This window comes from Aplysia californica, unplaced genomic scaffold (assembly GCF_000002075.1).
Source record: "Aplysia californica isolate F4 #8 unplaced genomic scaffold, AplCal3.0 scaffold00462, whole genome shotgun sequence".
NCBI classification, from domain to species: domain Eukaryota; kingdom Metazoa; phylum Mollusca; class Gastropoda; order Aplysiida; family Aplysiidae; genus Aplysia; species Aplysia californica.
This window is the reverse complement of record NW_004797732.1, coordinates 521,501-547,828: the sequence shown is the minus strand read 5'-3', so window position 1 is coordinate 547,828 and position 26,328 is coordinate 521,501. Positions and strand designations below refer to the sequence as shown.

General features: G+C 39.5%; 1 protein-coding gene across 1 annotated transcript; it reads left to right on the top strand.

The window, feature by feature from the left end:
• Window positions 1-915: 915 nt before the first annotated feature.
• On the top strand, window positions 916-19,029 carry LOC101861459. The gene is made up of 11 exons (XM_005105292.3): window positions 916-1,223; window positions 2,651-2,738; window positions 6,141-6,344; window positions 7,488-7,660; window positions 9,180-9,321; window positions 10,791-10,898; window positions 11,981-12,072; window positions 12,947-13,217; window positions 13,832-13,887; window positions 16,016-16,137; window positions 18,255-19,029. The coding sequence occupies exons 1-11, from the start codon at window positions 1,140-1,142 to the stop codon at window positions 18,664-18,666; spliced, it is 1,752 nt and encodes a 583-aa protein (XP_005105349.3). The 5' UTR covers window positions 916-1,139; the 3' UTR covers window positions 18,667-19,029.
• Window positions 19,030-26,328: the final 7,299 nt, after the last annotated feature.

Genomic DNA, 26,328 nt, shown 5'->3' with positions numbered 1-26,328 from the left:
ATTCGAAAAGTTCAATAGCCGCAGCATCTTTGTAGACAACCAAATTAATTTACTTTTGTGTTTTAACATCATTTTTTAACTTGTGTTTTGGTCAATTTGATCGTCCTCACCGATAGACAGTATTCTGAAAGAGACAGAGAGAAGAGGGGAGGAGTAGATCTTGCGAGAACTTCCGAGCGGGTGAGAATAGCCACTTTCCTGTCTCATAGTGGTCGCTCGTTACGGAAGTCCTCCCTGGAATGGTATAAGTAAAAAGATGAATGCTACTGCCATGGGGGAGGACTACTGTAACGAGTGACCACGATGAGACAGAGTAGAGAGGGGTAGCCTACCGTAAGAGTAAGAGGATAGGAGTAGGGTTTGGGGTAGGGGTCGGGTAAGGGTAGGGTTTAGGTTTGGGGTGGGGTTAAGATTCTCTTCTTCATTCATGTGTTTTTTGGGGTGGTCGCTTGTTACGGAAGTCCTCCCGTTACTCATACTGGTTTTGTAATGGCTGAGTCGCACAGAAATTCAAATTTTTTTTAAAAATCTAGACTAGATTCTAGATCTAGATATAAATCTAGAATCTAGATCTAGAATCTAGATCTAGATTTCTAGATCTAGTCTGCTAACTCTACAAGCACAAGGTACTTCTCATTTTTTATTTGGGATTAAACCTTGTGAAGTTGAATTGTCTGGTCTGTGTCTGTTTTGGACCTGAGTTTGGTCTTGCAACTGAAGTCTGAAGTAGATCTAGTAGACTAGGAGGTCCATTCATGTTTTATTCAGTAGGCCTAAGGCCATTGGCCCACATCACATTAAAAAAAACCCCATCACATACACACACTTTTTTTTTTTACATCATGTTCAATGTTCATTTCACTATTTTCACAAGTCTCTCATAGTCGTAAATAATTCTTTCACTCTAGTTATTTTTGTACAACGGTCAACTGGGGAGGTAAAAAGATCCTGGGGCAATGTCAATATTTTTACTTGTTTTTGCTTTTTAAAGAAAATTTTTATAGAATCTAGTAGAGGTTTTTATGGCGCTTGCAGCTGCATTTGCTTTTTTTCCTCAATTATTTTTCATGATTGTATTATAACAAACCTATGTATGCTTCTTCAGTGCTACTTTGTAGGAAGGTGATCGCCCCTGTGCTATGATGGCAGAGGGATCAAGCCGCAGCAGTCATGGAGAACTAGAGGATCTTGAAGAAAAAATCAGGCGGTTGGAGAGGGAAAAGGTTTGACTTAAGTTTATATAGCAATGCCAATCATCCGCTGCGCATTGGGCCAGAAATCAGGCTCTGTGCGAGGGGTAATATAATGGGTCGTTTGGAATCAGAGGTGACTCTCTTCTAAGTATAGTTACTGAAAAAACCCATGGACAAAAATAAATGAAACTTGGCAACCAGCCAGAGGAAAGGCAAAACTTATTATGCCAGCGACCAATGCGGACAGATTACTAGAGGTGGAGAAATTGCCGTGTTCGTGCAATTTTTCTTCTGTAGTTCAGAAACTAAGAAGAGCTGTGGATTGGTCGTTGACCAGACAAGCACCCCACATGTCTCCTTTATTGCTGTAAAATTTCAGATCCTTGGTAGAGTACGTTTTACATACCAACTTAAAATTACCACCCATCCAGCAATAAAATACTAGAGGCGGAAACTGGGGTACAACCTGAACAAGCTAGCCTGCCAGCAGACGAGGAAAGGCGCTTGATCGCTAAGCAGTTTGTGATTGGCTGCCTAAAACTAAACAGGGCACCACTGAGTCCTTTGCGGGTTTTCCCTACGTGTACTTTCCTACTTTTAAGTTAAGTTGTAGAAGGGGTGAACCTGAGAACAGCGCTGATTCTTTTTGTTATTATTTTTTTTTGGTTTAAATTTTACAAAAATATGATCTTGATACCCCTGATTCTGATTTTTTAAAATTCATGTGTGCTATGCTATTCGGATACCCCAACCCATGCCTATCCCCTCCTGCCCATCGTAAAAGGAAGAGAACAAGCAATCAAATCAGACCCTGATATCTACATTACATGCTGCTGTCTCAATTTAAGACTCTCTGTGCACAGAGCCCATGTTGTTTTGTCAGTACCTCTTTACCCTTAGAAAGTGCACCAAAGCAAAGCCAAGAGTAAGGCAAACATTAGTTTGACAATGTGTGAAAAAATTCCTGGGCTGTTGCGTTGTGGATGACGTCCTAAGCGGTTGAGAGAATGAATAAAATAAAGTTTGAATTTGTAATCTTGGTGATAAAAATGTACCTACCACTGATAATTATTTCTTCATGGCTTAGGCCTTTTTGTAATATTAATATATTGGTTAGTATGATTTATCTCAGCAAATGTCACACCACTTATGAGAGAAGTTTTTCTGTCGTCTTCTTGTTGATTGAAAAACATGTACCTATAAAATGATGCTGTTAATTGGTAATGCTAGTAAGTGTTTTTCTAGTTCAATTTCACCCTTATTCTGTTAAAACTTATTATTTCTCTTCATTTGTTCTTCCCTCCTCTGTGATTTTTACAAAAGCCAGATCACATTGAATATGATTGAAAATGGTTAGGAGAAAACCTGGAAAATAAAAAAAAGGAAATATTTCTTCTGGATGAGTGGGAACCCTGCTAACTATTATATCTCATGTCAATGCCTCTGCCTGATTGCAGAATGACTTGCAACGCAGAAAGGAGCGGGAAGAACGTGAGAGAAGATCAGCGCTTCAAAGAGATGATGCCTCTTCACCACGGGATTCAGGTACGTGTGTGATGTTCTTTAGGTGCCGTATTAAGTAATATCGGGGGGAGGGGGGCTAATGCCATTACACAGGGGTTTGTGATTATATATATATGCAAGTACATGGGCTGCACTTATTTCAAACTCACTTAGTGCAAGTAATCTCAAAACCTCCTCCTCATCTATTTTATATCAGCAGCAGCATGCGCAAATTACAAACTTAAACATTCTCTGGATAGCATAACACTTCGCTCTCGCTGTTCACATTATTGTCTTCAACTGATTCTTGTCTACACTATAGTAATGTTTATAATTACGGTACTAAATTCTCTGATATGGGTTTCTTTCTTTAATATAAATTTGTCTTATTTATATTCAGAGATTGCAACTTGCCATATGATAATTGCATCACTTCCATTTGGACTCATCAATGCCGTAAATCAAGATACTCAAGACACCGGCGCGCCTGTTGTATCGGAGGGTGTCACTATTTTTCCAGTTTATAAATTGTCTTTAGCTTTCTTGTACTTTGTGACTTTTCAGTGCTTCCAGACTTCCGTATTTTTATGGAAATCCATACTTTCTGACAGTTCCGTACTTGCTCCCCCATTATTATCAACTCCGCCCGTAAAAAGTGCGATAGCGTAGGGCTACCGAAATTCCGGGGCAAAGGATCCGTACTCGCCATCGTATCATCTTGTAAAAGTTACAGATATTTACGGTAATTCTGTCGGCAGTAGGTTCGTGTTATAGGAACCTGCAAGACCCGTGAGTATGAGGAAATCTGTGAACTGCCCTGGGAAAGACCCGGGAAAATATCGGAACATAAAGTTCTAGAATATTTGAAAACCAAATCGGATAGGTTAGTAAATTCATTTTTGCGGGTTGCGATTGTGATGTTCATTCGGCTTTTCCCGGTCTGAGAGTATGCTTCACGCGAACAGGTGGCTATAGCGACAGGCGGTAGTGTTTGTGACACTGAGGCTCAATCGGGAAAATCAAGGTCTGCTTTCGTTACTACCCAGAAATTTGCAGATGATACTGTGATATCGCATTATTTGTGACATGCAGGTCGTGCATTATAAACGCTGTGTCGCCGTGAAAATAAATCATTGTCACTTTGTTGTCACTTGTAAAAGAAAAGAAAATACAAGTGTCGTCCGATTTTCAGCTTGTCGGGCTCCACATCATGACTGGTCAGTGAACCTGCGCATGTCCACATCACATGTTACAGCATCGTGTGAGTGTGAGTACCGGCGCTTGTTCAGGTGGCCAAAGTTCACTCAAAGTCGGAGCGTTGTGAAATATGACTCTGGAATGGGGGGAATTATTGATTTTTTTTAAAGATGCACTCGGGGGTGCTGAAGGCAACTTGATAACAGGTTTTTAAATATATTGAATAGAGCTCTCTGCAAAGCGTGCTTTGGTGCAGGCCTTGTGTGGAATTAGGATCCGCCATACCTTGAAACCCTTGTTATTGAACTAAAGTGTTTGCATTTCATTGGATGGGTGTTAACGATAGTAAATTGTCACTGTATTTTAGCTTTCTGTTCAAGATTGGTAGATTTTCAGTGTCACTGCATCTTGCTCTCCCCCAGTTCTTACATCTCTCACACTGATAGGTCTACTTGAGCCGTTCAAGTTATTATTATTACTCTACTTTGAGTTTGAGCAATAGATCTAATCGTAATGAAAAAAATAGGTGTTATGGGTTGTTAGTATTCACTTTAACTCACTTCAGACGGTTCACACCACAGTTGCGTGATCCCCGCCGCGACGCTCACGATGGTTCCCACAAGCCCTGCATGACCAACTTTGGAATTTTTTTTCGCTCTACAAATCACGCACGGATCGCGTGACCCGCCTTGTATCCTTGTTTGGCCAGGCCTGAGCTCTTAGACTTTGTTTCGTATCTCTGGGGCCCGTAGTTTTTAAGTTATTGAAGGTGAAAGACAGTGACCCCAACTGGAGTTGAACAGACCGGAACTCGCGCTTTGTTTTTTCTATATAGCTGATAGTAATCCGACAGTCGCGTCATAGTAACGGTCGAAGAAGTCGCATGAAGAAGAATCACATAATTTCGCAGTTTTCAATACTTCTGTACGTTTTACTAGTTCTTGTATCTCAGAATATGATGTGTCTGGTAGTTAGGATCCTGGATATGTACCCGAAGACGGCCTGAGTCGTAGTTCTAGGGCTAGATCTAGCACTAGTACTGGTGTTGTTGTTCGCGCAATGAATCACAATGTCGTGCCGTACATCTGTCTCATGTAATACAGTGTATGGGTCTGAATCAAGGCACAGACCAGCTTTTTTATTTTCACTTAACACTCACTTTTCTTTACTTTTACTTTTCCGATCCAGCGGCCATTTGGGTTCTAGCCCTTCGGTCTGACTTAACACTCACACATGCATACAAATCAAAACAGAACACTTTGAACTTTTATTTTTGTTGTGAATTTCATTCTACCTGTCACGTCTCTGGCTGGAAATTTTTCGGAAAATCAAATTCATGCCAATTTTTTTTAAATGAGACAAATTAAAGTATTAGACTTAGACAATTTTAGATTTTTGTATTAGATTAAGCTTGAATGTTACTTTACTGTGTCAAAAAATAATTCTGAGAGTTGTGGTGATTTATTGAAATACTCCCCTAAACACCAGTCTTCAATGCTTGTGACTGGTGAAAGGGCCCAGTAGTAAGTGAGTTAAACAGGCTCCCAAATGCCATTTTTAACCATCTAAAAAAGCACTAAATTTCAATTTCTTCTGGGGCTTTGCTCCCTGAAACTCAAACCAGGGGGCTGTCCCTGGACCCTGCTGGGGGCCTTTGCACCCCCCAGACCCCCAGCAGAATTTTCCTTACTTTTCATCTTCAGCTGTTGGAAGCACTGCTTTTGTTGTGTTCGTGTGCTTCTTTTTTCTCGAAATGGAAGCTGATATACTTACTTACTTACTACCCATTACGCCATCTGGTGTTTAGGGCAGCAACAAAGGATTTCGAGCTCTGTCTGTTTTGGGCCATCTTGGTCAGGGTTCCCCCCGTATGATTCCAAGACTTCATTTCAGACTCTAATGTGCGTCTCCGGGTCACTTTGGGTCTGCCCCTTTTGCGACGTCCTTGGGGTGTCCAGTGGAGGGCAGGGAAACTGATATGAGATTCTTTTACTTTTAGTTCCTGTTATTGGACTTGTTCAGCTGACCTTTTTCTCAACATGTACTACACAAGTTTGGAGGGTCCATTTATAATTCATGTTCTGCTACTTCTTCTCAAGATATCAGATGGGATTTTAACTTTTTAAAGAAGTGTTTTCCTGCTGATTCTTATTACATGTGCCAAGTTAAAAGTCGAATAATTACTTTTTTGACACTATAACTGTGAGGAGGTGTGGGTTTTTTTTTTATTGGATGGTTTTATTTCAGCTTCAGCTCCAAAAAGAGGCCATGATGATGACAATAGTAGAGATAGAAATCGAAGAAGTGCTGACAACTATTCTGCTCAGCTGAGTTCAACATTAGAAGAGTCACAGCTTCGACTGAAGAGTTTATTCAACTCATCTTTAGGTGGCGCCTCTAACTATGATGATCCTCAAGATGACACGTGTAGATCTTCAGATGATGGAGATGGTATGTTACCTTTGAACCTTCCGTTTTCTTAATAATAGCAGTTGAAATTGCAAGGATTAGGATGCAGGATAACAATTCTACCTTGAAGAGGTTTCCACTACAGAGTGATCAGTTTGGATGAGGATAGTGTAGGATGGGGGAAGGACATATAGAAGAAGGGATGACTGACAATGATTGGGTAACCAGATAAAAAGGAAAATGATACACCAATTTTGCTGACTACTTAACGGATGATTTGCTTGAAAATTACCTGTATCAAGTACCAATGGCAGAAAGGTGGCTGGGGTCTCAGCCTGTACCCCCAAGTAAGGACTAGCTTAATTACTGCTTTATATCTACAACTACTTGGTACTTATCTCTGACTTTCTTTTCTTTCTATACATCACGCAGTGTTGACCATGTCTGTGTTATAACATAAATCCTGTACTGTAACAGTGTAATGAGTTCATAGTCTACTGAAGTAATGATTTGTGGTGTGCAAGAGTTCACCAAGTAAGGTTTAGGTTGATTAAATATTTGAGATGAAGTCTTTGACTCTTCCTATCATGTAGGAGAAATAGCTTTTCTGTTCCGGGATATGCTGTCATACTGTTTATGCTGCATGCTGCAAGAACTAACTTTTTCATTCCCCAACACCTGATTTCTGTCATTCATTCAACCATCAATGTGCCCACAGCTTTCACTATCATTTTACTTGTCTGACTATCATCAGACGAGGGGGGAAAAGCCCTCTCTATAAATATAAATGAGTCTTTGTTTCAAGAAAGAAGAACTAACTAAATACTTTTTCTCTCCTTATAAAGCAGGGTCAAATGGATGTACTTGTTGTTATTGTTACAACGACAATGTTTATTTAATTTTGGCAGAAATAGGGGAATTTGGGGAATTGAACTTGCTCAGTTATTTGATCATTTGTGACAGAATTTTATAGGCATTTACTGAAATGGGACACACTTCTCTTTACGGAGTAAATTTAATGTCAGAGTCATTTGATTGATCATTGCTTCTAAGTTCCTTTCTTTCTTTATCTCTCACTCTCTCCATTGTATTTCACTTGAAATGTAATAATTTATTGTTCTTTTGTTTTTATTTCACACTGCCCATAGATAATGTGACCATATTTTGGCTTCTCGTTTATTTCAGGTGATGATGTGATGTCACAAAGACATAAACAAATTCTTCGATCAAATCGTGATGTTCTTGTTGAGAACATGACTCCAGATGATATTTTCAATGATCTCATTTCAAAGCACATCTTCTCAAATGCAGATGTAAGCCGCATCAAAGAAAGAAATACAGTGGAAGCTATAAATGAGGTATGCCTCTCAGTTTAAGTGTTACTATGAATCGCACTACACTCCTCATTCTTTTGTTTGTTTAGACTCAATTAATTATAATTGTAAATGTTTTGAGCCCCCTTCAACACAATTCTGGTCATCTAAAAGGCAGGCTGCTTTTACCCAGCCTCATCTGTCAGGGCCAGCCTGGTTAAGTACGATAAAACGTACAAAGAGATCGAGATACGACAAAGAATAGACTTTCCTGCATAGAAATTGAAGTCCTGTCTATTGCATACGACGAAGAACCTTACTGTTACCCCACAGACTCTGGTTGATATGATTATTTGAGAATTGAGTTTTTAAGCTCTATTAAAGTGCACTTTTTGTAGGTAGCGTAAACACGGCCTCGCGGGCACTCGCGGCCTTCCGAACGCGTGGTATCGGGGTAATTCAGATGGCTGTTTCTTTGCTCTTTCGCTATAAAACACCAAATGCCGTACACCTTGTAAAAGTTCAGCTTTTCCTCATTACAATGGTGTCAGTTGTTTTTATGTCCGATTATTAGGAGCTGGAGAATTGCCGACGAAAGCGAAGCCCCTCGCGGTCGGAATGCGTGGTCGGCCGGTTGAAAAATTGACATGCGTGCATTCAAATGTTTCGCGGAACAAGGGATGATTAAATACCGTCTTTTCATTGGGGGAGAACTGTATAGCTTTAAACGGACTTTCCCGTGGTATTTGTTTGGCATTTGGCGTGTAAATAGAAAGCTTTTAAAAACACTGTCAAAATGTTTAAAGATCACTTTTTACACAAAATATGAAAAATACCATCTTAAAAAATATATATTCTAAAAGATCAGTTTATTGCCTATTAGAATAAAGTAATCAGTTTGGAATTATTTTTCATCAATCCTTCCGCGAGTCTCGGAAAGCATGTGACCCCCCACGCCGGGTACACTACAGTATAGAGCCGACTTGCTCGCTGCGGGGGCCGGAGCGGCGCCGGCCGGGTCAACGCTCGGTGTTTTTATCGAAATAACAACAGATCATCGTGTTTTAGGCGATAAAATACTGATTTGTAATGATCTCACAGTCTTGAAAAAATTTAGGCTCCATATACTTGTTACAGTGATTGTACTCTGTTAATATGGAGATGTTTAGTGCGCTTGGTACTCTTTTATTATCCGTCAAACATGGGGTTGCAGCCAGTGACTGACATTAACAAATTTGATCAAATTTTAAACAACTACCATTTTCTTAAAAATTGACTGAGAGGTTAAAGAATGGTACCAAAATGCTCAGTGGATATAGGTCTTTCAAATGGAACAGATAAATTTGGCATACTGCTACTTTGAAAATTTAGTTTCTGGTACCTACTTTCTGTGACTTATGACTTACCTCGTTTTTTACTTAAGTGTGTGACTAAACTTGTTTTAGGTAAGTCATCGTTTCATTACATTGTAAATCTGTCGATATATCCCCCCCCCCCTTTTTTTTGAGCAGGATTAAGATTTGACGACCATATATTTTTCTGAACATTACTGTTTTAATTGCAGGAGCTCTTGAATCTCTTAGTTCGACGATCTGATCGGGCATTTCATGTATTTGTGGCTTCTCTTCGTCGCACTCTCCAAGGTTGGCTTGCCAACAGAATAGATCCTGCTGTTCCGGGAAAGAACAAGAGGAAAAGGAGAACTGGTAGGAAATCAACTAAATTGTCATAGGCATTGATGTTTGGTTGGTTACTCATTTTGCCTTTGCCCTTGTGGCGTAGAAAATTGCAGACTTCAGAGACATGTAAAAGTTTTTGACGCGAATCAAGATTGTGGCTTGAATATTTCTCATTCCTCCTGGAATTTTATTTCTTTTTCCTTCCTTCCTTCCTTTCTCCCTCTGGCTGGCCTTCGTTAGGAGGTCGGCAGTCTGTCGCTGGAAGACAGGTAGGTGGCAACCTCGCGTGGCCTTTTTCAGAGTACATCCAGGTCCGGTCTCTCGTTGTTCTCCATTAGCCGGCCTCGATGTGCATTCCCCTGCGGGCACTCATACAGTGCATGCTGCAGGTCGTCAGGACTTGTGCCGCATGCCAGACCGGAATCATAGGGAGCGGAGCCTATTGCATGATGGTAGGCTTACAGGATGGGGCTCTTCGCATTGCATCTTAGCTACGATAACACTCTTCTCTGTCTGACGGTTAGGTCTCTCTCTTTGTCCCTCTATGGTGGTTGCTTCACCTTTCCCCCCGACGGAGTCGTGCACTCACGTTTTCTCCCACGTGTGGGCAATGATGTAACGCAAGATGCACTAGCTTACTGACGCGAGATCGACTGGAGTGTTGGACTGGTCGAGGTGGCCTTATTTTCTTCTCAATTAATTGCTCTGTGTACAACGATAAATTGTCCTGTGTATAAGTTAAGTTCTTTGCTCTGAAAAAAATCTTTTATTTGTCTTGTTGGTGTTCACCATTCTTTACTTTTACTGTGGTTTACGTCACTCGGTGCAGTCCATGGGAATTGTCACAAGATAGGTCTGTACCCACTCACAGTTGATGAGTATTCTGGTACATTGTCTCTAACTTTAAAAAAAAAAAATATTCTAGTGAAGTGATAGGCATATCCTTGATTTAGACCTAGATGAGGACTTAATTGTAGCAAGTTAAGCTAAGTTATAGTGAAGAAAGTCACAGGGAACAGGAATGTAAGAAAAGTGGAGATGTGAACATTCAGCAACTGGTGAAAATGAGGCGGTATGCACTTTTTGGTCTCCCATGTTCAGGTGAAAGGGGCATTCTTGTAAGTCACACCTGTGTTAAGTACGGTTAAGGCTGACTTCTTAAAGAGAAATTGGTCAGCCTCAGGTGCTGTTGTCTCAGATCCTTTTCTTCCATCGGAAATATCTCTAAATCAGTTTATTCATGAATATATGGAAGATCACAGTCATGATTAGAGGCCAAAAATTAATACAAGTCGTGTCTCCATATCAAAATTATTTAGAGATTTCCAATGATAACGAGATCATGTTAGTGTCTATTTTATCCTTGACTGAATCTCATCTTGAGATGGTGCATGACAAACACTCATTTCAAAATATTTTGGGAACTAGTCAAACCTGATCAGGTTTTAGCAATTTTCCGCAGTTTTATGTTTATTGTGTCATTTTGTTTCCTTCAGGTGAAGTAAATGTAAACGTGGACTGTCAAGAAGTGACCCCGTCAAGCAAAAAGAAGTACACCTGCACATGCCATGAGGTAGAGGAACAGATTTTACAAATGGCCAGAGGTTTGTTTGTTGTTTTTTTTGTTTTTTTTTCAATTATATAATAAGCATTTAGGCTTGTTCCAGTTTCTTCTGTTCTCCTGTCATGATTGTCGTATAGTCATACTTACAAGATTAATTTTTGTGCCGGAAGATTCATTTTTGTGCCGAGATCATTTGTGCAACTGAATTTCAGACATGGCCGTCCTAAAAATTGTACTGTCACTCTACCACCAGTGTCCAATACAAGTAGATCAGTCTTCTTGGGGGAAAAAAAAGAATGCTTATGCATGGTCTGTGCTGTGCCTGATGCTGTGCATTTGTATAGAGAATTCTCATGTTGTGTATTAGTTTTGTTTATCAAATGTATTTTTATTGTAAGTGAAACACTGAAAATAGCTAAAAGTTGGTATTCTGACTCTCACAACTTTTTGAATGACATGTTCACTTCTGGCAGGTCTCATAGTCATGGTGTTGTGTATGCAATTGTCTCATTGTCTGAAAAAAGCATGAATGATATGTAGATCTGTTATTGTTATCTTATCTGCATTTAAATTACAACTGGTGCAGAACAATCTGAAGAAATGCCTTGAATTCATAGATTTACACTCATCAATTGAATCAGCTTAATTGCTTTGCTTGTATGACTGTACTATGTTGATGTTGCTCCAGTGACTTGTGAGACTTCATCCTTTTGCTCAGTGTCATACAATAATAATAGGTAAAAGATGGCAATTATATAGCGCAAATTCCCGCTCAACAGCAAGCTCTATGCGCTGTACAATAGTATGTGTGCAGGTCTGTTCCTGTAGATGAGCTGCTCTATTAAGGATTTTCCGGCTTCTTAGAAATGAGCTGATTTCATAGTTGTTTTGGAGTTCAAGCATTGTGTTTCCACCAATGGTATTCAGTAGTCTCTTCCTGTGTCCACACTGGTGGTGCTCTGATTCTTATTTCACTTTTAGAATATTATTTGAATCTCTTATCGACAGTTTTTGTCTGAAGTGTTCCTTCTTAGATTGATAGTCTTTGTTCATTCTTTTCTTGTTTCTTTGCCATTTTAATTGTTTCATTTACAAGGGGTTTGAATGCTTTTTTCTTTCCAGGTGCTTTTGCAAATATAAGACGAAGAGATACAAGTGCTTCTGCTCATGAACAATTTCGTAAAGAACTTCAACAGACCAATGATATAATTCGGGTTAGTATTGTAATTGTGCAGACTTAAAACGTATTTACAGGAATTCTGACCTTTCAAAAGGATAGTAGGCCTATAATTTGAGAAATGAAGATCTGTCTGATTTATTGGAAGTTTCCATTTTTACAAAACATTGGATTTTTATTCTTTTTTTTTTTTTACAATTGCATCACAGCTTAATTTTAGGGGTTTCATTGAATGCTTTGTTAATTTCAGAATTGATGAAGAAGTAGGAGCACTTTGTGTAAACTTGATAGACACTTAAATTAATGGCCATGGCTAAGCACGCAGTCTGGTTTAGGTGGTGAGCGGCATTGTTCATGCATGCTTGGCTCATCACAATTGCGCTTTTTTGTACTGAGTACTGTAGTGGGGGTTTTTCAGATTTTTCAACACAGCTAATGGAGATGGTATGTCTTAATTGCGTGATACTCCTGAATCTTTTCAAGTCCCATTCTTTTAGAGGTGCTTTATGAAAACGGGGTGGCTAGCAGAAAATTTTTGTCTGGCTGAATAGATCGAGGTTATTGATCACATGCATAATTGTAGTTTTTCTTTGATTGTTTTTGTCTCCAGCCTTCATTAAAATCTTAATTTAGTATGGTTTTCAATTCCTTGTAGATTGCAGACACATGATGTTGCTGCATTCTGCTGTTTTGTTTTCCTCTGCAGTGGTTAATTTAGAGATGTAACTGTTTCCTAAATCAGAAGTTATGGTTTTATTATTTGGGTATAGTTCTACTCACTAATCGATAAGGTATTTTGGTTACACGTGCCGCTGAAGAGTTCCATAGTTTTACTGATGTTAGTTGCACTAGGCTAATTAGACAAAATTATTGTATTTTAATCCATCAATGTTACTTTTTCCCTCCTCAAGGACTCCTTGGAAATCATGAACACTCTGAAATTATTATGCAAGCATGGAGAATTGACAAACCTATCAACAGGCAGCATTCGTTTCACAATACTCTGCAAGTCGTTGCTGGCGTGTCACAGTCTATGGGAAGAGTACAAGTCTGGCCTATTGTTAAGTACCTTCCAAGAAGGATTTATCACAAAGTCCTTGCTCAGAGCCTGTGGTGCCAAGAAGATCAGCTTGAGAGTCAGAATAGATGAGGCTGACTACCTGCAATGTGCTTTTGAACTGGGTGAGTTTTCATTTTTGAGATGCGCGGGAAAATAAAGTTGTGTTCATGCACGGACAGCCTCAACCCCCAACCTCTGGAAAGATTTTGTGCTCGTTTTTTAAAGAAAAAGAACATACTGCATACTGAATGCTTGCATTTTATATAATTTTAAACACTGCTTTTGTTCTAGGAACAATTGATGATTTATACTTATAGATTGAGTGCTTAAACATGGCTAACAGCAGTCTACTGATGGTAACAATGTGAGGCTAACCCATTTCTTCAAATATAAGTTTCTACCTTCTTCATGTAAGGACGATAGAAATGAATCTGCCTTTGTGATGGTACATATGTTTATGTAGAAATGATGACCGTCTAAATGATTATGTCAGGTAGCACTGGGGTTGGTTTTTTTTGTCCGTATTGTATTGAAAACTTTTTTGCACAAGGTCGGTTTAGTTGTAAATATATCTTCGCCTGAGAACAGTTTTGTCCAAAGTGCCCTCTTTATTTAAGTATACTTTGGACAAAATAGTTCTGAGGCGACGATATGGAGAGCCTTGAGGAGTCATGAAACTATTATGGGTATGGTTATTCTTTATGGTTAGTGTATTCTATATGTATTTTCCACACAGGCTGTGCCAGTGATGACATACCGAAAGAAAATCAACTAAGAGTTACTCCCGTAAAGGTAAGATGGGTGATATCTTGTATTATTTGTTAATTTAGCAATGCCAATCGGGCTTTCGAGCGAGGCGAAAATTTGGTCCCCGTTTACGGGCGATTTTGCGGACCCGGCCGAAGCGTAGGTGACTAACTTTGTCAACCTCGGTCTGCTCTATTTCAGAACCAATCCGAATGAAACTCGGCAACCAATCAGAAAATAGGGCAAACTAATGATATGTGGACGTTGAAGTTCGTACACATAAATTAACCTATACTTTTGGTGTCGGGAACACTTTCGTATCGTGTACACCGAAAACTATAAGGAGTTTGAATTTCAACGCCCAGATGGTAATAGATCTATCTATCCTCTATAGTGTGCTCAAATTTGAGAGTTCTGTGTCAAGTAGTTGTTTAGACCCGATCGTAAATCTACGACTACCCCCCTATCCAAAGTGGCTTCGCACGGAGACCGGCCATTTTCCCCTCACTCTCGTGGCAAATGTATGTGACTTACAAATCCCCGCATGACTATTCCGGGCCCGTTCATTGGTCACTTGAAATAGGGCAATGGCGGGCGCGCGCATCCGGTTGTTTTTCTCTCTATTCCCCTGTAACATCACAATGGGGGTATTCCGAGGCGAGGTTATCTCGTCTCGGGGTGTTCGCGTCTCAACGGGGGAAAAGAATTTTTAATTGTACGGCATGCTAGATTGAATTAACTTATCTTTTACGGTTGGCATGGTCTAAAGTCATCATAAAAAGCTTTGCAATTATTTAGTCACGCTGCCGACATATATTCTTAAAGATCCCATGTTGTGATACGATGCTATAAATAAAATGGACTCATCCCGACACCCCTTTTTCGCAAAATCGTAATATGTACACCACAATTTTAATTATAACAAAATAACTACGAAATTGGTAGTAAATCTGACTGCAGAAATGATTTCTACACTCAAAAACACATCGGGTAGCCAAGTTTCTCTCGAACACTCGGATTAGTTACTGAGATATCGTCGATTTTCTTACAGAATCTGCTACTGCGTGGTCCACTTTTTAGGAGTATTTTCCTATATGTGTGTCATCCATATTTTGCCGACCTTTACAACCCCATAACTTTTTTTATTTATGAACCGATTCTCAAAATTCAAGAAGCATAATTATTAGAATTGAAAATTCTTTCTTAGGTACCAAAAAAAGGGGGGCAAAAGTGAAAATTTTAATTTTCATTGGCATTGCTAGTTAATTTAGAACAGTGGGCTTGTTTTTTTTGCTTTTACATTGTGTGTCATCTCAATTCTTGTTATTTCATCCTAGTGTCTTTTGTGTTATAGTTTTGCTCATTGCCTTGCGTACAAAAGATATGAAGTTTATTTCCCATGCAAGAAAGAAATTCTGGGTGTATCGTTTTTTTAAAACTAGGATGTTTTTTACCTATCTGGATTGACTTATGTAGGTTGCAAGCAGCCTGCCTAGAAATGGGCAACATTGTTTCAGTGTTCCTTTACATATTTTTATAATAAGTCATCTTAAATAAGCTGTGAATTTTTAATGTAATTTTAGTATTCTTCTTTTATACTAGGGTTTTTTGAAGAAGCTGCTTTCCTGCTTCTTAGAGAAACCAAGCCATGAAACAGACGTATGTACATGTACAGGCAATTTATTGATCACTACTAAAATACCATCCACTAGTTTTCCCGAGGTATGGAATCACAAGGCCACACCCTTGTATTTGAAATAGCCAGGAGTAAGGCAAACATTAGGTTGACAAAGTGTTAGAAAATGTTTGCCCTTTTGTGATGTGGGTGACAACCTAGGGAGAAAAAAGAACCATTGTGTGAAACTTGGAACAATTAGCTTCGGTGGGTGCGTGGCATGGTCACGATGGTGTGTTGTGATGCACAATCAGGATCAAAGGCCTATTTATAATATTTTCTGTACTTCCAAAGTTTTCCTTCATTTTTTTTTCAAGAAGTAAGTCCCGCCCCCTCCCCCCTTTTTTCTGAACTCGTATTAAGCCAGATTACTAATTTTTTCTTAGTTTATTACGAACATATGCTGGTGAGTGAGCAGCCGTGAGTATGTCGATGTTTTTTCGTGTGTTTTATGCAGTGTTAATACTCATATATATCCATCCATTATTATTTTTTCAGTGTCGCCTTCGTCAAAGGCCAAGGAGGAATTCAAACAGATTGTACCAGTCTCAGGGTAGAGGCTATTGTCAAAGTGTTGATAAGGCAGCCCCAACAAAGCATCGACAAGTGTTTAGAGATATGTAAGTGGAATATTCTTCTGTTGTTTATGCGCTCTTCAGTTGTTCAATCAGCTTTGTCAAATTGCTACTTTTTATCTGTATAGTTGAGCACGGATACCCCGAACACGTCAGGGGTTGACAAAAGTGTTGGACACATCCGTAATTTGAGTAAACTTTGATATATTGAAAAATAAAGTATTGGAGAAAATCAACAGAGGTAGCTGATGGTATAATGGTTGAAAAATAGAACAAATCAATATCTTCATGGAAAGTAACTGATATTGATAAAAGGATAGATGGATGGATTGTGCATGAGCTTTATTCAATGCCAAAGCAAGGGAAAGGAAGAGTAATTATTTATTTACCCAAAAGGTCAATTGAAAGTCTGAGACTATCTAGTTTTGTTAATACTTCCTTATAGTTATAGTTTGGAGGACATGATTATTAGTGGGTGGTTGGCGGGTGCTCTGGTGTGGTTTGCTTCTTCTTTCCTATCAAACATCTATTGTCCTTATCTCCCCTCCTTCTTTTTTATGTTTGTTACTCTGTTGTAACACCTCTAATCTTCTGGCGCTCACATGACCTTATGCAGTTGTGAGCGCCGTAAAACCTGTATCAAAACAAACGAAAAAAGGACATGATTATCTATATTTTATACCTTGTGCACACTGCCAGTCGAATTCATTTAAAATGGAGTCGGAGCCAGCTACATTTTTCTTGATTGATAGGGCAAAAGTTACAATTTTGGCACAATGCGGCTGATTCAACTAAATTCGACAGTGACAAACACGTTTGTTTTTGAAGGTTGCCAATTGAAACGTATAGTGCCGGGACTATCTGGCAGACCCAGATCAAATGAATTCGATTAGCTGTGTGCTCTGGGTAGTAGGCTATTCGAATTTGGATTTGGAGCCATGCCGTCTCCTTGTTAATTAAACACGTTTAATCCATTCTTTTTTTTTGGGGGGGGGGGGAGGGGGGTTCCATCCTAGGTGCACGTTTCATTAAAGTGTGGTGAGATAGTTTGGTAAGGAACTCATTACTTGCTCTCAGCATCACAGGATCCTGTGTGATCTGAGCTTTCATTATGGAACATTATTTGAATTCTTTGTTTACAGTGATCATCAGTTCAGGACATGAGGGAAGAAATTTTGTATATATATATAATAAGAAGAGCTTTTGACTAGTCAGAGCTTTTTTATATATTTCAGTAGTTACTGAATTTTCCTGAAATTATCTTTTTTGTTTGAGTATCAAAGCTGTATATGAGCTTGACTTGCAGTGCACAGCAGAGAGCCTTTGTGATATTGACATTCATCTTAACCCTGGAAGCGCGCAGGCCCTATATAAAGGGCGTGAGCCGGGCTACCCGGGAAGCGCGCAGGCCCTATATATAAGGCTGACCTACTTCGACCGGGAAGCGCGCAGGCCCTATATAAAGGGCATAGACGCTGACCCTTTTCAATGGAAAAATCCAGTGTTCCTTATATGGAAAATGACGTAGTCAATTACAGGCCAAAGTTATAAATAGTGACCAATGACTTTGCAAGTTATCTTGACCTCGTAGAGCGTCTCTTGGCCGAGATATCGATCGATAAAGTGACGCGGTCCTGCTGAGCGACTACACGCTATGTGTTATCACTTGTTTCGCCCTGCTGATGTACTAATTGTTGAGTCTATCGCGTTCTCGGCTTTGTTTGTATTTATTTAATCGCTGATCATCTTTGAATGGCTCATTCTATCAGCTTAAAGAAAATATATGCTTTTATGCTTTTTATCATCCGTTGAGCCGTAAATGGTCATTTTTCAGTAGCAGGTATACATTTCGGGTATCTCAGCTGTTTCCCCCCCGCCAAACCCCCATGTTTACAACTGATCGCCGTGGCGGCGAGGCATTTTTGGCGGGTTACTTCCGGTGAAACGCTGAGCGCTTCTAGGGTTAAGTCAGTTTTTTTGTACTGCAACTGCAATTGAACATCTCCTGGACCATCTTAGTAACCTTGCTTGGTTATGCTTTTCTTTCAATAAACTTAAACCTCCATGCTGTGCAGTGATGGGTGTCGATTAGGTTAGAAAATTATTTGACAATTAAATCATGAACCTTTCATCTTTATTCTTTTAATTTTTTTTTTTTTCAGGCCCACAAATGCACAAAGTCCAGTGGTGTCGTTACCTCTATCACGTTCCCATTTGAAATGTATTGACTCTTCTGGATGTGAAAACTGTTTATGTAATGAGTTTTCAAGCACAAGAAAAAAAGGGCTTGCTCCTTCAAAAATTTGTGTAAGCCGTTCTTTGAGCTATGGAAGAGATGACTGCTGCCTGTATAATGGTTACGTGCCATATCCTCAAAGGTTGCAAGGGTCACTCAGGCCGAGTGAGACGTTGTTGGAGAGAAAATTTCCTGCTTTCCTTCATGGACAGAGTGCTTTTCAAAAGAGACATTCAGGTAAAACGAGAAGGAAACATTGCCTCAGTGGGAGGTCATTGTTAGAGGAGAGATCGCCCCAGTGCAGATATAATCTACGACATAGCCGTGTCCAACTTTAGCATTAAATAAAAAGATTACGACTACCTTTTGTTTTATGTGAAGCCTACAACTGTGTAAACTGTATAAACTGTTAATTGATTTCTTTGCGCTGTGTAGGCCTGTGTTGAAATTCATGTTTGAGAAACTCAGAAGGGATGCAAATTTTACAATCGAACAGATCGCATGTACCCACTTTGTTAAGAATTGTAATATTATTTCTTGCTGTTGATGTATTGTTTAGACAAGTCATGTTTTGTTGCTTGCTCCTGAGATTGTTTTGGTTTTGTTTTAAAATTTTTGTCAAAAAATAACCTAACACATTACACCCTAAGGGCCTGGACGGGAAGTCCATTGTTAGGTCCTAAGCAAGGGGAAAGAACCCACCTCCCGTGAGTACAAGCGTTTAAAAAACACATTTTAAAAATATTAAACAAATACCAAAAGTCCCGAAAAAATAAAAGTTAAAAAGAAAACTGAATGTAGTTTCAGAAAAATATTACTTTATGAATGCGCAAATTGTTGGAAATGTTCTAACTTTAGTTCAATCGGAGTGTCCGACCCGTCACTCACTCTCAGCCTCGCGGTCCGGCCCTAGATCTAAATTCTAGATTTTCTACCTCTGATCAATCTGAATCGCCCCAAACTCTTGCTACAACGTTTTCATCAAAATCTGAGCCATCTGATTTGTCACATGCTTGTTTTTGCTCAAATCCATAGTTATTTCCGTTTTCTAACTCAATTGTGTCGCTTTTCAACAAGTCGGGACACTTTCGAAGTGTCGGTAACGCGATCGCACTTCGATCAGCTCTAATACTAAAACTACTGGCCCGAAAAATTTCATTTCGGTATCAAACGAAAGAAGAAACTTTTTGCTATAACTATGCAAATCAAAATCTCGGCCCCAGAGTCTCGTCAAGGCGAGACTTCGTTTCTAAAGACACTGGGTCGGCGCGGGCGATTCCGGGCAGGTCAGGGTGGAGCGCGTAAGGGAATTCCCGGGCGAGTTAGGGTGCAATGTGTTAACATGTATAGACTCAGAGGTTTTTGGATGTGTTTGCTTTAACAGCTCTTTCGTATACAATGAATGAATAGAATATAAATGTCGTTGTGGTAAGGCGGGTTTACCCCAGCAGAGTAAATTTTACTAGAGAAGTAAAAAACTTATTTGGATTCACCAAACAACAACTTTGTGGCGGGTGACTTGTATGGCTTCAGGAGCATTTCTAGTCAAAATTCAGACCAGTTTATCACTGAGCATTAAAAATGGATGCTTCAATTCGTCAAATAAACAAACAAAAAATTGATGTTTTGTGTGTTAGCCAGTCTTATCACAAGGGTCACTGCTGGTAGGCTACATGGTGGGAGGGGCGGGTGAGAGCGCTCGTGCCAAACTACATTAACGTATGTCTTCTCGCCAGAATTCGCATTGTGACCTGTGTTTTAAAAAGAACATATATGTACACGTTATGTGTTTACTACGTATGTATTACAATAAATAACATATCCCATCGAACCGGTTGCGAGAAATAGTGAGGGATCTATTCTCGTACGCACTTTACTCGAAATTTAGGTACGTAATAGTACTACGGCTGCAAAATACGTACCATGGAACAAGGCCTTTACGTGTGTGTTGTTTTGAAAGTTGATAACGGTGACTTAGTTTCATGTTTTCAAGAGTGTTGAGGCTATCTATCTCCTGAGCAGCCCATGAATTCCTGCGGGTGTCTGGCTCACTAAAGTCTAAAGTCGAACGTGAACCAAAAGATCATTTCAGGGATTGCCTTTGTCAGTTTACAGGCATGTGGATATAGCGCTTGTATTATTGGAGGATTCTTTCTTACCTTCGCTTAGATTTTTAACATGTGAGGTATAAATAGTATAGGCCTACCTTTATGAGTTTATGGCACTTTGTTCCTATTTTAGTTTAGCTTTTTCTTGTTTTTCGATACTAGCATTTCTACTGCTACACAGTACTTGCTCCTTTAATGTATTTTAGTTTAGTATATATATATATATATATATATATATATATATATATATATGTATTAGAAGAGAAAATGTTCACTCTGCAGCAACCTACTATTGGGTAATCTTATCCACTACTAGTCCATTGCTAAGCATTGTCCCCCTGTGCCAGATCTGCAGAGGATCCAGGCCAGGCTCTGTACATCAAGGCCAATAAAGCAAGAACCATTATTACTACTACTAGTCAATTAATTTGTCTCTTTTATCAGAAAAACAGGGTTTTGAAGATAATTTGCTTTTACATGAATTATGCAGTAAATGTCCTTTTTTTTTCAAAGCACAACTTTGAAGTCAATGTTTTACATGAATTGCACTTATGTGACTTAGACTTAGATACATTTTATTTGACTGAAAGTTATTTGGATAAAGTACATAGTGTGATTTGTATTACTAATGTGTGTGTGTCATTGCATTATTATATTTGTATTACTAATTATTATAAGTATTAGTGTTAGGTCTATTTATCAGTCCAAATTATCCTCACTCAGATAATGGTGTACAGTATAATGGTAATGCTAGATTTTAAAAATAAGTCAAATAACAGGAGGGTTCCCCCCCCCCCCCCCCCTTATGCCTTATGCTCTGTTTACTCCTATTTTGAAGGTTCATTCAGCACCTTTGTCAGCAATATTTATTACATGAATTACAAGTCTCTTTTGTATACAAATCTATCATTTTTAGTTTTAGTGCAGCAATTTACATTGCAGGCTTGTCTTTTATAATCCTAGCAATGGAGTTGAATACTCATGATATAATTATATCAGGCTTTATATGTTCAAGTTGTTTTTATTTTTAGCCTATTGCATGGACAGGATCACAGGCATAAGTAGGCCTTTTAAAATTATGGCTCTTGAAACAAAGTACCGTACAGGTATATTACCTATCCCATGCTTAAACTTTTCAGTTTTAAGGGTTTTTTGCAGTACTCATCAAGGCTACTAGTCTCTTTAATTTTAATGGGCTGTTACCATGTACAGTATAACCTGGATAGGTCGAACACAGATTACTCGAAATTACGCATCCGTGTTTCTTCTTTATCTTTATAAGAAAATCATGCGAAGCTCGAACACACACACGGAATAGTCAAACTAATTATGCCGCCATAGAGGTCTAAAGTCAATTTCTTTTGTCTTTTGAGGGGCACTTGAGACAATATAATGACTATAATAACAAAAACGGTGGTAAAATACCAACCCCCTCCTCAGAAGAAGCTAGCTGTGCTATTTTTAGCGTGTTACTCAACACACGTGCCCTCTGCGCATGCTTAGGTCATAGGCTTGGCTAGGCTGTGTGGAGCGGGTGAGAGGAGAGGTTGTGCATCACATGATCGGCCACCCCGCCCCTCTTTGACTTTGCAAAGGACTGTTCCCTTGGTGGGAGAGGCGGGGTAGGGCTGCATTGTTTTGTCATCACGTTGTTGATTACTGTTGCGATATATTAGGGGGCTCTAGTGGCAAAGTGAGTAGTGAGTTTAGACTCAAGTAATGGCAAGGAAGTGTGACACGTGGATCAGATGGGTGATCACTGGAGTGTGTCCTTGAGCAAGACACGACAACCCTAGCTCAAAATACAGGGCGCTGCACAGTGGCATGGTTGTAAACTGTTCTGTTTTTGTGTAATATTGTGTATTTATGCATATATTTATGTATGTACGTATTTATAATTCGGAGTGGCTAGTCGCCCGATCTGGGGTGGCTATTTTTTTGCTACTTGAACAAATTCGGTTGATTAGCCTGTGGCTTCTGGCCTTTTGGGATTTCTGCGCGTGTTCCGTGTTCTGGCCCGTGGGGATTTCTGCGCATGCTCCGTTAAAACGCGTCATCAATCACGCAAGATTCAGTCACTCCTTTTCCTCCATGTCAAGAGTCGGATCGGTCAACATGGTGGTAACTGAATTATATTATTGAAAAATTTTTTATTTTTTTTACGACTTTCCCCATCTACCTAACTTTTCTCCCAGTTCATCAGTGACATTCACTGGATCTATCGACACCATATATGATTGGATTATTCTTTTTCTCCCCGAGTACATCTACTAAGAGAACAGTACCTCAGAAAGATGAACTTTTAGGAAAGGCTCATATAGATCTAATAGTCTTGTCAGTTTGACTCAGATAGCAATGATCTGACCTAATTGACTTTATTATAATTATAATATAATAACATAATATAATGACTGTATTGCACCGGGTCAGCTTGTGAACGGAAACAGAGAGGAAACAACAGGAATCAGTAATTCTAATAACCAAAAGACCCCCCCTTTCTCTCTCTCTTCCTCTCTCTGCCCGCAGACAATATTTCTCGCTTTTAAATCAGTGCTGGAACGTTTGTTTACAATTTTACACTCGTATCACGGGCCGTCACACGCTAAGAGTAAGACGAGGTAGATCTAGCGCCCAAGTCTCGTTTGGACGTGAGATAGGGCAGTTGAAACATCTTGGTAAGTAGTTAAACAATCCTTATTCTATTGTTCCGATGAATGATAATTAAAATATAAAGGGTGATAGTGATAGATCTAGGGGATCTGGTCAACTCGCGAGGGAAACCTCGGAAGACAACAAAAATAGATGATGGAAAATCATCATCTGTGATCTATTTGGGGCCAATCACAGAGGTGTGCTGATGCTCTCAATAGCTTCATGTCGCTCGGAAGGCCGCGAGGCTGTTTTCACGTTACCTAAGACTAAGACTAGATCTAGGTGACCGGCTCCGGGTGGGCAGAAAAATGCTAGCCACACGAGGTCGCAGAAATCCCTGCGGGCCACTAGCGTCAGGTGGTCGAGTCGAGTAGCAAAACGCTAGCCAGTCACCCGAGATCGGGCGACTAGCACCTGCCTTTATATTTATGTATGTATGTATGTATGTGTGCCATTGTAAACTAAAGTGCCCTTCTTGGACAAAGAAAAGTATATATTATTATTATATATTTCGCAACAGTAATCAGTTATATACTTATTTTGTCAAAGTGTTGGTTTTGAAAAATTTGAAATGGCACCGATCGATTGGTACAGATTAAACTAAAGACTGCTCACACTGACCAGCGCAATTAAACTGTCTTGGTACAGGTATGCTCATTACCGATCAAGCTCAAATTCAAGTCAATAGATACATGTATAGATCTCATCTATCTGATCTAGGACAATGGCCGAAAAAAAATCTGTTTCGACAGTCTTTGTTGTTTCCCTTGATTCTCTGACACAGCCAGTGCCATAACACTGTTCATGTATCCGTCGAACTGCGAAGGCCGGTCCCAACGAATTTGAGCTATCCGTGTTATACTCTGTACTGTACAGTAGTAGGCCTACTTAATTTGCAGTTTTTTAGAGGGGAAAAAAAAAGCAGTACCCGGTACAATGTATACACAACACAGACCAATGTCCCATTGTTGTTTCATTTTGTGCGGTAGTTTTACTACAAGATGAACGAGTTGAATGTTCCTCCATGATTCATCCATTTTTCTGTCTGTCCATTGTATTTTCAGTGAGTGCTGTGTTTTACGAAGTCTTCTAAGATCTACCGCACAGCAAAACTGAACATTGTAATTGTAATATAGCCTACATGTTTCTATAAAACGTAAAGAATGCACTTTTGAGTTGTTTTTTGTTTCATGTTAATTTTTTGGGTAGTTTATTCTTTGAAATATTTTTAACAGAAACAACACGATTTTTTATGGAGAGGAGACGGTTCAGTCTGTTCATGCCTGGCGTGCATGTCCACCAGTGTGTAAGTGACTGACGACATTGAGTCATTTCCCCGTTATTGGGGGATAGTATTAAACAGTAAAAAAAATTAATGAAGTGTATGAATATATAAATCCGATAATTTAGCGTTTGAAGCCAGCACCATACGTAACTTATATAAAGTAGGCCTAACAAACAATACCAACACTAACACTATATTACCACTACCATCAGCTCAAGTCAACATTCTCAACCCTTGTACTTTTATGATTTATGCCTCTTGAGAGATATAAAGATTAGGGGACAAAAAGTTAATGCATCCTGCTGCAGACACACTGTATGCACATGTGTACACCAACATGGTAAACACAAGAGTGTGCTGGTGTACTGTTGGTGTAGACTATCATGCTGGACTTGAGTGTTCAACCCTGGTTGGAATCCCCACAGGGCAATATTCAACCGACTGCTTTCAAGTATAGCATTTGATTGCAGGTCCCATCATACAAACATACCATGCAACAGTTTGGAGAGAGAAAAGGACACCCTTAAAATAAGTCAAAAGAAAAAAACGTGTCAGGATGTGGAGTCAGGCAAGTGTTAATTTTTGGGCATTTGGAGTCATTGGTATCATCTTAGCTTGTTCATTTGTCTTTCATTTCTATCGGTGAAAAAAATTTCCATCTGTCTTGAAGAGAAGTCAAGATATTTGAGATCGAAGAAGGTGAGGCCGCCTGGTTTCAAAGATAGAATTGCCGAGAAAATGGCTGCCAAAGTTTGGTTATTTCCATAACTTGATAGTCTGCGTAAACTGAAAACTTACATTTGTTGTGCTTTTAATCATTTTTCAGTAAAACCCACCCAGAAATGTGTTCTTAACTGGACCACAGCGGTATTAATTAGATCTAAGCCGAAAAATAAAAATTTGATAAAATGCAAAACTGGCAGAAAAATGCCAGTTTCTTCAGTTTCATTATTTTGACGAGCGACTTCACCACGCTGCCTCACATAGTATCTGTCAAAAGCAATCCATTTAAGTCCAAATTTTGAGAGTTTTCCGTTTTAACACCCTCCCAAAGCTCTATCAAAATCAAAGTGAAAGATGCACCTTTCAATATCACTACATTTAGCTTGTTCACCTTCGTCTGACAAGATAAAATGAAATCGCTCCGCTCAATTTTCGCAGACCTCTGCATATGGGTACATGTGGACATCTAGACAGCCCGGGGATGAAATGTACAAATTTACACTGTGCAGCTTGGCCAGTGGTGGGTCCACCTCTTAAATTAAATACATGTAACCTAATTGTGTTGATAGGGGCATTAAACTTAAATCCATTTCATTTTTTTCAGTGGTGGGTTTTGCACGTGGAAGGCAATCTAGGAACACCATACGTGGGAACAGGATTATTTCCAGTTGGAGGCAGAGTAGAGTGAATGCTGAAGTCGTGTTCAGAGCCAGTAGCCTATATGTGTGTAGAACTCTGTACCACATTTGGGTGGGCCTCCATTACCCAAGGTCAAGTGTGAGTCAACTTAAAGAAACAATCTAAATAATTCTGATTCAGACCACGCCATACAATGTAACAGGTATCTCTCTATTATCTGTATACAAAGTCAAAAGAAAAGCAAACAAGTAAGTACCCCCCGGGGCAGTGCCACTGACTGAAGTGTCTTTAGGCCATTCCCAAAGGATGGACATTTCTCGTTCAAGCACAGTAGAATAATAATTGTAAATGGGCTGACTCATGTCACGCTCATAACTGTGCCTGATCTACAACAGGGAGCTGCTGCCTTTTCTTTCCTGATCCTTACTATTGTCATTTTCCTCTACTTCTATGTTGGTCACTCTCTTGTGACCTGCTATTTTGGGGTGCCTTGATAGTCGAAGCAGACCTTGTGCTGTTGAAGCTAGAGAGGAGAGCAGTCTAAGTCTGATTCCCTGTAAAGACCTCTGTCGACACCCACCCCTTGGCGCTCA

What these genes read in the sequence shown, in the direction of transcription:
- LOC101861459 (XM_005105292.3), top strand. Translation starts at nt 1,140, where the DNA reads ATGATGGCAGAGGGATCAAGCCGCAGCAGTCATGGAGAACTAGAGGAT. An exon ending in CTCTTCACCACGGGATTCAG is followed by an intron (nt 2,739 to 6,140) that starts GTACGTGTGTGA and finishes GTTTTATTTCAG; the next exon opens with CTTCAGCTCCAAAAAGAGGC. An exon ending in GCAATGTGCTTTTGAACTGG is followed by an intron (nt 13,218 to 13,831) that starts GTGAGTTTTCAT and finishes TTTTCCACACAG; the next exon opens with GCTGTGCCAGTGATGACATA.